Raw genomic sequence first — 17,650 nt, 5'->3', positions numbered from 1 at the left:
AACAGGGCTTCCCATTGATTGCATCACTATACTTGGGAAACCCACGGCGGGGGTACGTTGTCTTTGGGACCCTAAGATCCTGCCAATGGTGGAGCAATTAAAGTTAGGGTTGTTCATGTGAGCAGAATTTGAGGAGCACATTTAACTTGGGAATGTATGACTGGAAGCGATTACAGAGACAGGGATGTGCAAGGATGAAATTGAAAGCAAAGGGGTTTAAAATGAAGAGGTGAATTAAAAAAGGAAGAGAATGTAGAAACCAGGTTCTCCCAAGATGACCTATTTTGGGACTGGCACTCCACTTGCCTGAATGAGTGCAGCTCCAACAACACTCAAGAGGCTCAACACCATCTAGGACAAAACAACCCGCTTGATTGACACTCCATCAACAACTTTAAATATTCACTCCCAACACACAATGGAAGTAGCGTGCACTGCAGCAACTCACCAAGGCTCCATCGACAGCACCTTCCAAACCCATGATTTCTACAATCTCAAAAGACAAGAGCAGCAGACACATGGGAACACCACCGTCTGGAGGTTCCCCTCCAAGCCACTCACCACCCTGACTTGGAAATAGATTGCCATTACTTCCCTATTGCTGAGTCAAACTCCTGCAACTCCCTCCCAAACAGCACTATGAGTGTACCTCATGGACTGCAGAAATTCAAGAAGGCAGCTCACTGCCATATTCTCAAAGGCAATTAGGGATGGGCAACTAATGTTGGCTGAGCCAGCAATGTCCACATTGTCCACATCCCATGTTTGAAGAGAAGGGTTTCAAGAAAGAGGTGTTGAAGGGGAGGGATTTAGGGAAGTAAGGAACCATCCTATAAAATCCCCACTGGTGAAAAGTGCACTGCTTTTGTGAAAAACATTTGGAAACCTTACAGTGTATCTTGATGTAAATCACACCAAAATGTATCATTAAGCTATGAACATTAGTGACAAAAATGGTGCACAGCTCTTTTATTGAATTTCTCATTGAAGCATACAATATTCTTACAAGGCTCTACAGGATGTTTCCCCTGGCTGGGGAGTCTAGAACCAGCGAACATTGCCTCAGAATAGGTGGGTGGGCAATTTACACTGAGATGAGGAGGAATTTGTTCACTCAGAGGGTGGTGAATCTTTGGAATTCTCTACCCCAGGGGGCTATGGAGGCGAAACCACCTTCAAGGCAGAGAGCGATAATTTCGAGATATTAAAGATATCAAGGGAAGGGAAAAAGGGATAATGTGGGAAAATGGCATTGAGTCGAAGATGAGGTGTGATGTAGTTAAATGGCAGAGCAGAATTGAGGGGCCGAATGGCCTATTCCTCCTATTTCCGATGTTCAAATGTGTTGGTTTATAATCCAAAAACATAAAACTGTTGAATAATTTTTTGCGACAAAGATACCTCTTTATTCAAAGCACAACCTTGAACACAACTGGAAAGCTGCTTCATCTTATGATCCCGGTTGTCAGTGGGGCCTCTATAGAACAATTCTTCCTTATCCTTCTGGGCTTTGTTACTGGATAATCTGCGTCAGTGCGACCTACGAAGGAAGCACACATTTGGTCTTGCCAAACTGCAAAAATTAGACTCAATCAGACTTGCCGTAATCAATGATTTAACTATCATTATTCCTGGAGATTGAAACACATTTTAGGTTTTCTCCTTGGTACAAACCTCAAAACTTCTGTCGTGCCTCAGATTGGCAGCAAATGGGTGACAATGTGGCTCACAATCATGAGATGATAGCTTATTTTAAATTAACTTAGGGACTCACAGCAAGCGAATGTTAAGCGAGGACGTGAAGGCAACAGTTGCATTTACATGGCACTTCATTACATCTTCAGGGCATTCCCAGAGTGTTTATTCCCAAAAGATTACTTCGGAACATTTCAAATCTGTGAGGATATATTGATCAGAAAAATCACAACAGGCTGGGACTCCTTTTTGAGAAGAGATAATAGGTGACCCTGATAAAAGGTCTTCAAAATTACAAAGGGGTTAGATAGGGTGGCATGGTGGCACAGTACTAGCACTATTGTCTCACAGAGCCAGGGACCCGGGTTCAATTCTAGCCTTGGGTCACTGTCTGTGTGGAGTTTGCACATTCTCCCCGTGTCTGCTTGGGTTTCCTCTGGGTGCTCTGGTTTCCTCCCGCAGTCCAAAGATGTGCAGGTTAGATGGATGCTAAATTGACTCTAGTGTTGGGGGATTAGCAGGATAAATGCATGGGATTATTGGAATAGGGCCTGGGTGGGACTGTTGACAATGTAGACTCGATGGGCTGAATGGCCTCCTTTTGCACTGTAGGGATTCCATGATTCTATAGATGTCGATGTAAAGAAGATGTTTCTCCCAGTGTGGGGAATCCAAACCAGATATTATTGATTTTGAAAAAGTCACTAATAAATCCAGTAAGGATTTCAGGAGAAATTTCTTCACATGGAAGGTGGGTAGAATGTAGATTTTTTTATAACATGGAGTAGTTGCAGAGAATAGCATGGATGTGAATTGTATGTAGAATCATGGAATCCCTACAGTACAGAAGGAAGCCATTTGGCTCATCAAGTCTGCACCGACTCTCCAAAAGAGCATCTAACCCAAGCCCACAGCCGCAGCCCCCCCCCCCCACCCCACCCCCAACCCCCACCCTATTCCCATATTTACCATGGCTAATTCACTTACCTACACATCTTGGGACACTAATGGGCAATTTAGCATGGCTAATCCACCTAACCTGCATTTCTTTGGACTGTGGGAGGAAACCTGAGCACCTGTAGGAAACCCACGCAGACACAGGGAGAATGTGGAAATTCCACACAGTCATCCGAAGCTGGAATTGAACCCAGGTCCCTGGCACTGTAAGGAGGTAGTGCCAGCCTCATAAACATTGGCATCAACTTTTTGGGCCAAATGGCCTGTATTTTGCTATAAGTTCTATGTAATTCTATGAGGTTTCTACGTAATTCTCTGAGATTTCAGCAGACCTCAGGAACCACATGACTCCCCGAGCAATGGGACGGCAGCACACATGATTTGGAGCTGGAAAGTGGGCTATACAATCCACAGTTGGACAAGCAGGTTGTGATTGTTTGATAGTTTTGTTGCATTGTAAATAATTCTCGTAAATAGTCCTTCCTCCCTGTAAATAAATAGCTGCTACTTCAACTGTTTAGTTGCCAGGAATTCCAATGTTACGCAATGAAACTTTAAACTGGAGAATTCATTGCTTCTTTGAGTTGAGAGTAAAATTGAATAAGACATGTTTTAACTCCTGAGCTAGCAGCCAGCTGAATGTCTGGGCAGACCCTCCAAGGTGTACTTGCACAATGCCCAATCAACTTTCAGAGCCAGTTCTCATTGCACAACGGATAGCGTGTTGGACTTCTAGTCATTGTCTGGTGAGACATTCAAAGGTTGTGGATTCGTATCCTACCATGTCGGATTTGGGAAGCACGGTGACATAGTGGTCATAGCTCCAGAGACCTGGGCTCGATTCCCAGCTTGGGTCACTGTCTGTGTGGAGTTTGTACGTTCTCCTCGTGTCTGCATGGGTTTCCTCCGGATGCTCCAGTTTCCTCCCACAGTCCAAAGCTGTACGGGTTAGGTGTTTTGGCCATGCTATTATCACCCCTTAGTGTCCTGGAATGCGTAGGTTAGAGGGATTAGGAGGGTAAATATCTGGGGTTACAGGGATAGGGCCTAGATAGGATTGTTGTTAATGATAGGATGGGCTGAATGGCCTCCTTCTGCACTGTAGGGTTTCTATGGATTCTATGATTCTATAAGCTCATCTCCAATTGGGTAAGTTCCTTCGATTGAACCTGTGCAATATTAAGAGGCCTGGCAAGAACATCATCAGCCGGAGCATGAAGGGACATTCCGGAATACAGAATTGGAGGAAGAATGGGCATCAGTTTCCCAAACCATTTGTTGCGTGCTTCAGAGGGCCAACTCTGTTCCTGCTGGCCCCTCGGTGGCCATGTTATTTTTAATTACCTTGGAGAACCTGTGTTTCTGGCCAAACTCCTTCTAGTCAGTAGAGTTTCTACAGCAGGCGATCCACTCACTTAGCCATACAGTGGCTTTGGGATACTAACAATGTAACAAACCCTGATTAATATTAGATCTTGAGGGTCTATCCGTCCAGCTGTAAGGTGGTCTTGGGTAGATGTAGAGTGGTAAATGGGCCAACTTAGATTTATCTCTCATACTGTTCAGCTTCTCATCGAGTGGAGGGAGTACAAATACCCACCAAAATGTGCAAAATGGTTACATCTCAGTGAGTGTGTCTTTGATTTTACCTGTTTATGTCTTTGTACAGATGGTCTAGTGTCATACAGTAGCCCAGTTGGTCACCAGATTTTCTCAGCCAGGAGCCCCACGGTTTATTTGAATGATTCAGTCTATGACGGTGCAATCAGTTCAAGGTAAGATGTCCTACACTCTTTAACAACATTCTGTCAGCTCTCCGCCAAGCACGCTTTCCCCTCACATTATTTTCAGTAGTTACAATTAGACTTGTTATCAATGAGACCTTGGAGTCCTCGTGCTGAAAGTAAGCATGCGGGTACAGCAGGCAGTAAAGAAGGCTAATGGTATGTTGGCCTTCATAGTGAGAGGAATTGGGTATAGGTTGTTGGTGAGGCCACACCTGGAGTATTGTGTGCAGTTTTGGTGTCCTTATCTGAGGAAGAATGTCCTTGCTTTAGAGGGAGTACAGCGAAGGTTCAGCAGGCTGATTCTTGGGATGGCAGGTCTGTCGTATGAGGAGAGACTAAGTCGATTAGGATTATATTCACTGGAGTTTAGAAGAATTAGAGGGGATCTCATAGAAACTTAGAAAATTCTAACAGGGTTAGACAGGGTAGATTCAGAAAGAATGTTCCAATGGTGGGGGAGTCCAGAACTAGGGGTCATAGTTTGAGGATAAAACTGAGGGGAGGAGAAATTTTTTTACCTAATGGGTGGTGAATGTGTGGAATTCACTACCACAGAATGCCAAAACGTTGTTTGATTTCATGAAGTTAGATATTGCTCTAGGGGCTAAAAGGATCAAGGGATATGGGGGGAAGTGGGGATCAGGATGTTGAATTCGATGATCAGCCATGATCAAGATGAATGGTGGAGCAGGCTTGAAGGGCCGAATGGCCTACTACTACTTCTAGTTTCTATGTAACTTGATTACATGCTATAGTATAAAGCAGGCAGGTCGAGGAGGATGTTGCGGGGGGGCAGTCAGGAAGAAAAAAAGAGAAAACCCGATGTACAGAATTCACTAAATACAGACAATGTATAGGATTCAAATTCTCACCAAAAATGAATCTGTCTTAAAAACAGTTTTCTGTATCGCTAGTTTTACTTTTCTTGAATTATCTGCTTGCAATTTTATTAAGTGAAATACACATTCTCTCTCAAACAGGAGAGTATTCTGACCTGGAGGTGGTGCTGACCACAATACATACGTCATCCCACTTGAGAGTTTTGATCCCATTTCGAAACAGTTCTTTTTGTCTTGCAGCAGGATGTGGTGCAGAATAAATATACTACTTTTTTGAGCGATCGAATTTCATCAGAAAATCAACTTTTTACAACAAGAAGCATAAATGCCAAACAGCAAATTAGTCTACTGTGTTTCACAGATAGTTGCATATATTCTATATTAATTGTTTAGTTAGTAATTTTGGCTGAGGTTTTCCAGTCCTTCCCGCCGGTGGGATTTTCCAGTGCCGTTGAAGGCGACTCCCTTGTGGTGGATTCCCTGATGGCACGGCTGGTGAGCAAGGCAAATGACCATTGACTTCGTGGGACTGGAAGATCCCACCAGTGGACAATGGCAAGCCGCCTCCGCAGCTGGAAAACTTGATAAGCCTGACCTGTGTTTTAGTGAATTGCAATGATACACAAACCCCTCCTTACCTCTGGTATCCTCTTCAAGCGCTACGATCCCTCGAGAACTAATGAACGGGATTTTTTTGGCTGACCTTCCAATTTGCCGTCCCAGTTGGCTGGAACTGGAAAATCCTGCCTTATGTTCTATTAACTCTGGTCTCTTCCATGTTCTCCACTCCCTGCATCCCACCACTGGTGGACACATCTTCAGCTGTCTTGGTACTAAATTCGGGAATTCCCTCGCTAAACCTCTGTGCCTTTCCAACTCTCTCTCTTCTCTTCTAAGACTCTCCTTAAAACCTAGCCCTTTGACCCAGCTTTTATCAATTTCTAATTTATCCTTTGATGACCTAATATCAATATCTGTTTGATAATGTTCTTGTGAAACATGTTGACAAATTTTTCTATGTTAAATGAACTTAGATAAATGCAAGTTATTGCTGCTATTTTCTGTTGTTATCATTGCCTCCTTCACAGTTCCAATTTGCAGATCCATTGTGTTTTGCTTTTGTAACTATTCCATGTATTCATTTCTTCGTCCTTTCCCCGGGCAGCACGGTGGCACAGTGGGTAGCACGCTGCTACCTCACACATCAAGGATCTGGGTTCGATTCCTGGCTTGGGCCACTGTCTGTGTGGAGTCTGCACATTCTCCTCATGTCTGCGTGGGTTTCCTCCGGGTGTTTCGGCTTCCTCCCACATTCCGAAATACATGCTGGTTATAGAGTCAGAGGTTTACAGCATGGAAACAGGCCCTATGGCCCAACTTGTCCATGCCATCCTTTTTTTTTAAAACCCCTAAGCTAATCCCAATTACCCACATTTGGCCCATATCCCTCTATACCCATCGTACCCATGTAACTATCTAAATGCTTTTTAAAAGGCAAAATTATACCAGCCTCTACTACTACCTCTGGCAGCTTGTTCCAGACACTCACCACCCTCTGTGTGAAAAAATTGCCCCTCTGGACACTTTTGTATCTCACCCCTCTCACCTTAAACCTATGCCCTCTAGTTTTAGACTCCTCTACCTTTGGGAAAAGATATTGACTATCTAGCCAATCTATGCCACTCATTATTTTATAGACCTCTATAATGTCACCCCTCAGCCTCCTACACTCCAGAGAAAAAAGTCCCAGTCTATCCAGCCTCTCCTTATAACTCAATCCATCAAGTCCCGGTAGCATCCTAGTAAATCTTTTCTGCACTCTTTCTAGTTTAATAATATCTTTTCAATAATAAGGTGACCAGAATTGCACACAGTATTCCAAGGGCACGATTTTACCATTGTGTCGCGCCCATTTTTGAGCAATTCGATTCGCACCCAAAACGGGCACAACGGCGATTTAAATGCATTTGTATGCATTTAAATTGAATTAATGAACTGCCCGCCCAACTTTATCAGCATTTCCCCCTTTACCACCGCGTTTGCCAATCCGGAACCGCGCCGTAATGGACCTGCTAAATAAAAGTCTGAATCGGGCGCTCCAGCTGCTGAAGAGCACGTTCAGAGCTTCCAACGGCTCCCTGACTCAGATCAGTGGTGGGGGGGGAGGGGGGAGGCAGGTCAGATCATTCTCTGGTGGGGAGGAGAGTGAGGCCAGATCGTTGTCTGGTTGGGGAGGGGGGCAGGGAGGAGGAGGAGGCAGGTCAGATGTATCCCTGGTGGGGGGTGGTGAGTGAGGCCAGACCATTCACTGGGGGGGGAGATGAGTGAGGCCAGATCGTTGTCCGGGGGGGAGGGGAGGCCCGATCGCTCACTGGTTGGGGGGGGGGGGAGATGGATCTCTGGTAGGGGGGCAAGGGAGTCCACTGCCACTCTGCGGGAAATTGGTGGGGAGAGGGGTGGCGATAGGTCTGTATTTCAGAGCTCTGATCGTTTCGGCCCTGCCCATAGCGCGAATGGGACTGCCGATTTTTTTTCAGGCTGAGTGCATATGGGGGGCGCCTGAAAGCAGGATCTGCATTACGCCCAGATTCAGCACTTGGAATGAATGAAAATGGTAAAATTGGGCCCAAAGTGTGGTCTCACCAATGTCTTGTACAACTTCAACAAGACATTCCAACTCCTGTATTCAAAGTCCTGACCGATGAAACCAAGCATGCCGAATGCCTTCTTCACCACTCTGTCCACCTGTGACTCCACTTTCAAGGAGCTATGAACATGTACCCCTAGACCTCTTTGTTCTGTAACTCTCCACAATGCCCTACCATTAACAAAGTCCTGCCCTGGTTCAATCTACCAAAATGCATCACCTCGCATTTGTCTAAATTAAACGCCATCTGCCATTCATCAGCCCACTGGCCCAATTGATCAAGATCCCATTGCAATTGGAGATAACTTTCTTCACTGTCCACTATGCCACCAATCTTAGTGTCATCAGCAAACTTACTAACCATGCCTCCTATATTCTCATCCAAATCATTAAAATAAATGACAAATAACAGTGGACCCAGCACTGATCCCTGATGCACACCATTGGTCACAGGCCTCCAGTTTGAAAAACAACTCTCTACAACCACCCTCTGACTTCTGTCAAGAAGCCAATTTTGTATCCATTTAGATACCTCACCCTGGATCCCTGGTTAGATGCATTGGCCATGCTAAATTCTCCCTCAGTGTACCCAAACAGGGGGGCCGGAGTGTGGCAACCAGGGGATTTCACTGTAACTTAATTGCAGTGTTAATGTAAGCCTACTTGTGACTCATAAATAAGCTTTACTTTTTTAACTTTACCCTTGGTAGAATACAAAAGCTGCTGAAGGACGTGAAGAAATTTTGTTTTCTTGTCTTGAATCCCATAAAACATGTAATGATGCCTATTGTTCTGTGTTTCTGAATAAACAGCATCAAATGTCTGTTTTGTTCCCAGGATGGTTTCAGAAGGACTTGGTCAGATGACTGATGGAGTCTGGGGTTTGGACGACTTCACACAGAGTCACGTATACAATGTGTGGCCAGGCTATGACTACTTGGGATGGAGGAATGATAGCTTTGAAAATGGCTATGTGGAAATACTCTTCGAGTTTGACCGGATCCGAAATTTCACAGCAATGAAGGTGCAAACATTATTTTTTTCTTTAAAATGTATTTTTTTTAAAAATATCAGCAAATGTTTGGTGATTGACATCATTGCGTGAGTTGACTGGAGCAACAGCAACTTGCATTTATATAGATAGCAACACGATAAAACATTCCAAGTTGTTTCACAGGAATGTCATCAAACAAAATTTTCTTGATTGAAACCTTTTCAGGTTTTGAGGGATATTGACAGGGTTGATGTGGAGAGGATGCTTTCTCTTGTGGGAGAATCTTGAACTAGGGGTCACTGTTTAAAAATAAGGGATTGCTCATTTAAGACAGAGATGAGGAGAAATCTTTTTCTCTCAAGAGGGACGTGAGTCTCTGGAACTTTCTTCCTCAAGAGGCAGTGGAAGCTTATTTATTAGTCACAAGTATTTTCCATTACGTTGGCTAAGTGTCGTTTGGGGCGAGGGAAACGAAGAGTAGCTCACCAAAAGCATCAGCAAGATATCACATCTTAATTTCAGACACTCGGGGAAAAGAAATTCTACACGTTTCATGCAGCGCCTGTGGCAGGCTGACTCTGATTCATTCATCCTGGTATCACTTGCAATGGGAAAGTGCGCTACAGGGAGTGGGACTGGAAAATCCTGGCGTTTGAATATTTTTAAGGCTGGACTGGATAGATTCTTGATTAACAAGGTGTGAAAGGTTATTGGGAGTAGACAGGAATGAGGTTGAGATTACAACTAGACCAATCATGATCTTGTTGAATGGCGGAACAGGATCAAAGGGCTGCCCCTAATTGTCTGTAAGAAGTCTCACAACACCAGGTTAAAGTCCAACAGGTTTATTTGTGACGAAGGAGCTGTGCTCCGAAAGCTTATGGTATTTGCTACCAAATAAACCTGTTGGACTTTAACCTGGTGTTGTGAGACTTCTTACAGTGCTTACCCCAGTCCAACGCCGGCATCTCCACATCCTAATTGTACATATATTCGGAAAATTAGACATTGAGCCACTAAGGAGAAATTAGGACAGATGTGCAAAGATCAGGTTTAAGCTGCATTCTAAAAGAGGAGAGTGAGGTAGAGAGTCAAAGGGGTTCAGGAAAGGAATTTTCCGTCGGTGAGATTTTCCATTCCTGCCGAAGTCGATGGATTTTTGACTGCCCATTGCATTCTCCAGCCCCACCTCCTCTGCATTGGGGCCATAAAATTCAGCCCCCCAGAGTTTGGGGTCTACACATCTAAAGGCCAATAGTGAAGCAATAGAAATCACACACAAGCAACCAGAATTAGAGGAACACAGAGAGGCCAGAGATTCATAGGGCTGGAGGAGATTATACAGTTACAGAAGGGTGAGACTATGGCAGGGTTTGAAAACCAGGATGATGGCCAGGATTTTCCAGCTCCGTCATGGCAGGTTTTCCCGCAGTGGGTGCGGCGAGCCATTGGCCAGCGGTGGGATCTTCCAGTCCCGCCAAAGTCTATGGGCATTTGCATGGCTCATCCACCCCACTTCTGTGGAGCCTGCCGCAGGGGTACAACTTCAGCAGGACTGGAAGATCCCACCGAGGGGAAGGGCTGGAAAATCCCACCCGAGATTTTTTAAATCAAGGTGTTGCCAAACTGGGAAATCAGGAAATGTCTTCATCACAGCCCAACTTCACTAAAGATAAAGGACTCCAACTTCCTCGGGGGTTCCAATGGAATGGAATTCCACTGGATGTGGAGAGGATGTTTCCTCATGTAACAGAGCCCACTGGAAAACACATGGATTTCCCAGTCAGCTTTGTAAAGAACTGAACTCCCATCTTCCCATTACAAGGGACAATAACATCAGGAACAGGTGTCGGCACCAGTTCCACATATTTCAACTGCTTACATTAGCTGAACAGATCCCCTCAGAAAGAGGAAGAAAAGTGCAGTAAAGGGTAATAATTAAAACTGGCAATACTGACGCCCCTCCTCCAGCTCAGTGAGTTTATCCAGTGGCTCGGCAGAAGTTCCATGTCCCGTCCCCAGCCTATGTCGTTACCTTGGCTGGAATTTTCCAGTCCCCATCCCACCATGAGTTTCCCTGCAGTGGGAGTGGCAAACCATTGTCATCTCCGTTGCCATTGGCAGGACTAGAAGATCCCACTGGCATGAAGGACTGGAAAATTTGGGCACTCATTTCAGCTAGGATCCTAGAATCCCTTCAGTGCAGAAGGAGGCCATTTGGTCCATCGAATCTGCATAGACAACAATCTCATCCAGGCTCTATCCATTTAAACCCACCTATTTACCCTGCTAGTCCCGCTGACAGTAAGGGGCAATTTACAATGGCCAATCAGCCTAAAAGGGCAGGAGAGGCTTTGCATCAGGTCTTCCTGCTCCTTGCTGTGATAGGAAAGATCGGCCTGGATTCCTGCCCCTTCTGACCATTCAGTAATGTCAGAAGGTAATGCACTAATGAGGACAGCACGGTGGCACTGCTGCCTCACAGTGCCAGCGCCAGGGATTCCGGCCTTGGATCACTGTCTGTGTGGAGTTTGCACCTTCTTCCCGCTTCTGCGTGGGTTTCCTCCGGGTGCTCCAGTTTCCTCCCACAGTCCAAAGATGTGCAGGTTAGGTGGATTGACCATGCTAAATTGCCCCTTAGTGTCAGGGGGACTAGCTAGGGTAAATGCATGGGTTAGGTTGATTAACCATGGTAAATTGCCCCTTAATATCGGTGGATTAGCAGGGTAGTAGGAAGATAGAGCCTCTGTGGGATTGTTGTCAGTGTAAACTCGATGGGCCAAATGGGCTCCTTCGCATTGTAGGGATTCTATATCTCGGGACCTTTAGTTGATTAGTCTGTCACACTCACTATGGAAGCTCACACTGGAACAATAGCCACTTTGAGTTACAGCAGAGTAAATATTCCCTTTATCTAAATATTCCCTGTGTTGGTTGTGAGTTGTGGCTCAGTTAGTAGTGTTCTCACCTCTCGTCAAAAGATTGTTGATTCACATCCGATTCAAGTAGACAATCTGCACTCGCTGTTCAGAGTGGTACTGAGGGAATGCTGGAGCTTCTGTCTTTCGGATGAGATGTTATGCTGAAGTTCCATCATTGACTCTCAAGGGGATATAAAAGATTGGAAAAAGAGCAAGGGAGGCATTCTGGCCAACATTAGTGCAATAAGAAGTCTCACAACACCAGGTTAAAGTCCAACAGGTTTATTTGGTAGCACAAGCCACAAGCTTTCGGAGGGGCAGCGCTTGTGCTACCAAATAAACCTGTTGGACTTTAACCTGGTGTTGTGAGACTTCTTATTGTGCTTACCCCAGTCCAACGCCGGCATCTCCACATCAACATTAGTGCCTCAGCCAACACCTAAAATACCTTTACATTGTCATTTATTTCATTGCTCTTCATGGGACCTCACTGTGCACACTTCCTGCAGCATTTTCCTGCATTACAACAGTGACTGCATTTAAAAAACACTTAATTGGCTGTTAATCGCTTTGGAACATCATGAGCTCATACAAGGCACCAAATAAATGCAAATATTTATTTCTTGTGAAATTGTTTCCCATTTACGATTTAATGCCTTCAGGAGAGGGAAGAGCAAACTGAAAATTGGCAAGGGAATTTTAAAACATAAATTCCAGCCTCTCCGACCAGTAATTTTCAACATTACACATATGGAGAAACTTCTCTTTTCAAAACATGTTTAATCCCTATATTTTCCTTCTCTATGCTTTTCACATTCATTGAAAAAGATGTACATTGCTGCTGTCCTTTTGCATGTCAGTATTATAAAACAAAGTGCCTATGTAATTATTGTTCTTTGCGGTTCCTCACAGTCATAATTTAAATATCACAATGAGTAATTCTATGGCTCCCATAGCAAGTTAACAAAAGTACGAAAGAGACTCAGGACTTTGCATGCACAATGCTCACAAAGCAAATCAACCCTTTATCATAGGATCCCTACAGTGCAGAAGTGCACCAACCACAATCCCACCCAGGCCCTATTTCCGTAACCCCACATATTTACCCTGCCAATGCCCCCGACACTAGGGTCAATTTAGCATGGCCAATCAACCTAACCCGCACATCTTTGGACTGTGGAAGGAAACCGGAGGAAACCCATGCAGATACGGGGAGAATGTGCAAACTCCTCACAGACAGTGACCCGAGGGCGGAATTGAACCCGGGTCCCTGGCGCGATGAGGCAGCAGTGCTAATCACTGTGCCACCGTGTGCTGCCCTTTTTTGAGGGGCTTTTAGAGCAGGGGTCACCTGGGGAATGGAGCCACCTCTCCTTTCCCATTTCCCCTGTGCTCACTCACCAACATTGGCTGCCAGTTAAACAATGTCTTGATTTTAAAATTCTCAACCTTGTTTTCAAATCCCTCCATGGCCTCTGCCGCCTGTCTCTGTGATCTCCTCCAGCCTTCTAGCACTAAGATCTGTTGCACTCTGCCAATTCTGGTCTCTCAAACAGCCCCAATTTTAATTACCCCCAACATTTGCGGCTGTCGCTTCAGATGTCTGGCCCAAAAGCTCTGGAATAACCTCCCTGCACCCCTCTGCCTTGCTTTCCTCCTTTAGGACACTCCTTACAACCTCCCTCTTTGACCAAGCTTCAAATCAGCAGGCCTAACATCTCTCCACGTGGCACTATATAAATGCAAGTTGTTGTTGTTGACTCACCATTATTTGTATCCAAGGTGTCCAAACGTGAGCCCCTGCAGAGTGGTTTGTTCAGTTGATTTTTCATTTCAGAATACTTGAGAAATCTGTACAGGTCACAATTTGTGCACCCATAAACTCTTCAATTAAATGTCAGATTGGCACCACAATATCTCATTAATCATAGAATCCCTACAGTGCAGAAGGAGGCCATTCGGCCCATCGAGTCTGCACCAACCACAATCCCACCCAGGCACTATTCCCGTAACCTCACATATTTACCCTTGCTAATCCCGACACTAAAGTCAATTTAGCATGGCCAATCAATTGGACTGTGGGAGGAAACCAGAGCACCCGGAGGAAACCCACGCAGACACGGCGAGAATGTGCAAACTCCACACTGACAGTGACCCAAGGCCAGAATTGAACCCGGGTCCCTGGCGCTGTGAGGCAGCAGTGCTTGCCACTGTGCTGCCCACTCAGCTTTCCAATCTACATGATTTGAAACACTTGAAAAATTATATTTTAAAAGTGTTATCACAATAAACAGGTGATGTTTTGAACAGCCTTTTTGAAGCGCTGCAGTCCATGTGCTGTCGGTTGACCCATAATGCCATTCGGGAGGGACACTGTAACAATTCTGTGATCACTCTTCTGATTAGAATTAACTTTGCCTGTCAGTGTGAATGGATCCAGAAGCAGCTTCCTGGAAGAACTAGGCTCTGTCAGAACAATCCCACAGATCAGCTGCTGAAAGATTTCTGGACGATGGTGGACAGATGAATTATATTCCCACATTTTTCTCCAACGGAAAACCTGGGAATCTGGGCAAACTCGCAATTTCATATGTATTCGACAGATTGAAGTGTCAACCTCTAATAACACTCAAGTTGCAACTGCAGAGGTGCAAGTTGCCGTGAGAAAATTTCAATCCAGTCAAGATTTTGTTCATAACTTTAATTGCTAGCCTTTGCTAACTCCAAGCTGCACAGACAGTGGAGTGGGGAAATCAGGAGACCAGAGATTTATGTTCTTCTTCTGGTTCATTGGGAACTTTAATAGCTAATGGGCCCCAAACCAACAGAAAGGATGCAAATAATACAACTATTTTGTGAATATGTGAGCATACAAATTAAGAGGAGGAGCAGGCCATTCAGCCCCTTGAGCCTGCTCCTCCATTTGACAAGATCATGGATGATCTGATTGTGGTCTCAACACGACTTTCCTGTCTACCCCCTGCCCCATGACCTTTGACTCCCCTCTTAATTAAGAATCTATCTAACTCAGCCTTAAAAATATTTAACAACCCTGCTTCCACTGCTCCCTGGGGAAGAGAATTCCACAGAACAACCAACCTTCTTGAGAGAAAAAAAAACTCATCACCATCTTAAATGGGAGACCCCTTATTTCTGAACTGTCTCCTCGTTCCAGTATGTTCCACAAGGGCAGACATCATCTTGTCATCCGTGGGGGGCATGGTGGCATAGTGGTTAGCACTGCTGCCTTACAGCGCCAGGGACCTGGGTTCAATTCCTGGCTTGGGTCACTGTCTATACAGAGTCTGCACATTCTCCCTGTGTCTGCGTGGGTTTCCTCCTGGGTGCTCCGGTTTCCTCCCACAGTCCAAAGGATGTGCAGGTTGGGTGCATTGGCCATGTTAAATTCTCATATAGTGCACGGGCACCGGAGTGTGGTGACTAGGGACTTTTCACAGTAACGTCATTGCAGTGTTAATGTAAGCCTATTTGTGACACCAATAAATAAACTTTAAACTTTATCCTTTCAAGTTCCCCCAGAATCTTCATCTGAACGAGGTTCTCACCGGTGAGATCTTGTTTACTGATTTTCCCTGCCCCTTGCCATCAAATGCATTGAAATAAATTTAATTATTTCCCCCCAGGTAAGGAACTCTCCCTTGTTTTTTTGAGTGTATTTATTGGTTGCACAAATAGTCTTACATTAACACTGCAATAAAGTTACTATAAAAATCCCCTACACTCTGGCGCCTGTTCGGGTACACTGAGGGAGAATTTAGCATGGCCAATGCACCTAACCAGCACCTCTTTCAGACTGTGGGACAAAACCGGAGCACCCAGAGGAAACCCACACAGACACGGGGAGATCGTGCAGACTCTGCGCACAGTGACCCAAGCTGGGAATCGAACCCAGGTTCCTGCCGCTGTGAAGCAGTAGTGCTAACCACTGTGCCGCCCTGACGTGATGTCACATTGGCGAGGTTTACAACAACAATTACAAAATGGAAAATAGTCAAGCGGAATCTGCCTGGGGCACTAAAGTAGATATAGCCCCTAAGTGGAATGGGGCATGCTCAGGCAGTGTGCTGACACTTCCAAAATCGGCAGTACCAGAATGGCACTGCCAGGGGGCTGAGTTGGATAGACCCTCTTGGAGCCACATTGGGGGGGTTCCCCTTATGTGTTGGGGGGTGGATTGCCCCATTGTGTGTGTGGGGGGGGTTGCCCTGGTGCCTGTAGCGGTGGGGGTTGCCCCATTGCGTGTCTGGGGGGGGTGGGGGGTTGCCCTGGTGCCTGTAGGGGTGGGGGTTGCCCCATTGCTTGTCTCCCTGATCTCTGTGGAGCCGGCTTTGCTGGCTCTATCAGGCTTCACCACACCAGCATGTTGGTGGAAACCACATACCCATATTGTCTGTGCACAGAGTGCCATGGAATCTGGAGAGAAAAGCCAGTTGCGCAGCTGGAGAACTCCACGCTGGTCTTCTCACTCCTGCCAGCATTCTGTGTACAGAATGTAAGATCCCCTCCAACCAACCTATGTCCCTTTGAAGACTTCTGATGTCCACTTCACAACTCACTCCTCAACCTATCTTTGTGTGATCAGTAAATTTAGCAACCACACATTCTATTCCTTCATCCAAGTCATTGATATAGTTGAGGCCCGGCATAGATCCCTGTGGCATTCCACTAATTATAGCTTGCTAACCCGAAAATTATCCCTAATTCCTTGCTTTCTGTTTGCTAACCAATCTTCTATCCATGCTAATATGTTACCCTACACTCGGAGCTCTTATTTTGTGTAGTAGACCTTTTGTGGCATCTTATCAAATGCCTTCTGGAAATTCAAATTTGCCACACCTACAGGTTCCCTTTTGTCCACATTGTTTATTACTTCCTCAAAGAACTCTAATAAATTAAATTTTTAAAGAAAAAAAGAAATTTGCTGACAGATGGAGAGACTTCTGTAAAAAGAGTGATATCACAACGCCAGATTGACATAAGCTTGCTCAAAGTTAGGCGATCATGTACCAAAGTGAGAAAGGTTTTACTTTTGATCAATATTGGTGCTATATTAAACCTGTATTAGCTCATCAGCTACATTAAAATAATTCATCCTATCAAGATTATATCCTGTGGGGGTTGAGTCCCTGAGAGGATGTTTCCCCTAGTGGAGGAAATGTGGAACTAGAGGGCACAGTTTTGGAATAAGGGGATCTCCCACTGGTAAAGTGGAATTTCTTCTCCCAGAGGGTTGTCAATCTTAAATCTCTACTGCAGGAAGCAGTGGAGGCTGCGTTACAGGATATATTCAAGGTTGAGTTAAACAGATTTTTGGTCCACAAATAAGTTAAAGGTTTTTGAGGACTGACAGGAGAGTGGAAATGAGGCCATGACCAGATCAACCGTGATTTTATTAAATTGCAGAGCTGGCTCAATTGGCCAGATTAACTACTCCCTGCTCTTGGTCTTATGTTCCCTAAAGGTGGTATAGTGGTTAGCACTGCTGCCTTTCAGCACCAGGGACCCGGGTTCATTTCCGACCTCGGGTCACTATCTGTGTGGGGTTTGCACGTTCTCCCCATGTCTGCATGGGTTTCCTCTGGGTGCTCTGGTTTCCTCCCACAGTCCAAAGATGTGTTGGTTAGTTTGATTGGCCATGCTAAATTGCCCCTTAGTGTCAGGGGGACTAGCCTGGTAAATACGTGGGGTTAGGAGGATAGGGCTTGGGTGAATTGTGGTCGCTGCAGACTCAATGAGCCAAATGGCTTCCTTCTGCACTGTGGAGATTCTATGATTCTAATTATAATGCA

The 17,650-nt window shown here is 45.2% G+C and overlaps 1 protein-coding gene across 5 annotated transcripts in view; it reads left to right on the top strand.

Annotated features, from left to right (window-relative positions):
- Positions 1-17,650, top strand: part of ddr2a (discoidin domain receptor tyrosine kinase 2a) — a 163,391-nt gene that overhangs the window by 124,777 nt on the left and 20,964 nt on the right. For all 5 annotated transcript variants that reach the window (XM_078218117.1, XM_078218119.1, XM_078218116.1 and 2 more), the window contains 2 exons: positions 4,322-4,427; positions 8,763-8,949. In XM_078218117.1, coding sequence (XP_078074243.1) covers positions 4,322-4,427; positions 8,763-8,949 — 293 coding nt within the window. The remainder of the gene's footprint in view (positions 1-4,321; positions 4,428-8,762; positions 8,950-17,650) is intronic.

The sequence above is a fragment of the Mustelus asterias genome, chromosome 8, assembly GCF_964213995.1.
Source record: "Mustelus asterias chromosome 8, sMusAst1.hap1.1, whole genome shotgun sequence".
NCBI lineage: Eukaryota > Metazoa > Chordata > Chondrichthyes > Carcharhiniformes > Triakidae > Mustelus > Mustelus asterias.
Note: the sequence above shows the minus strand (reverse complement) of the source record. Positions and strands in the feature narration are given on the sequence as shown.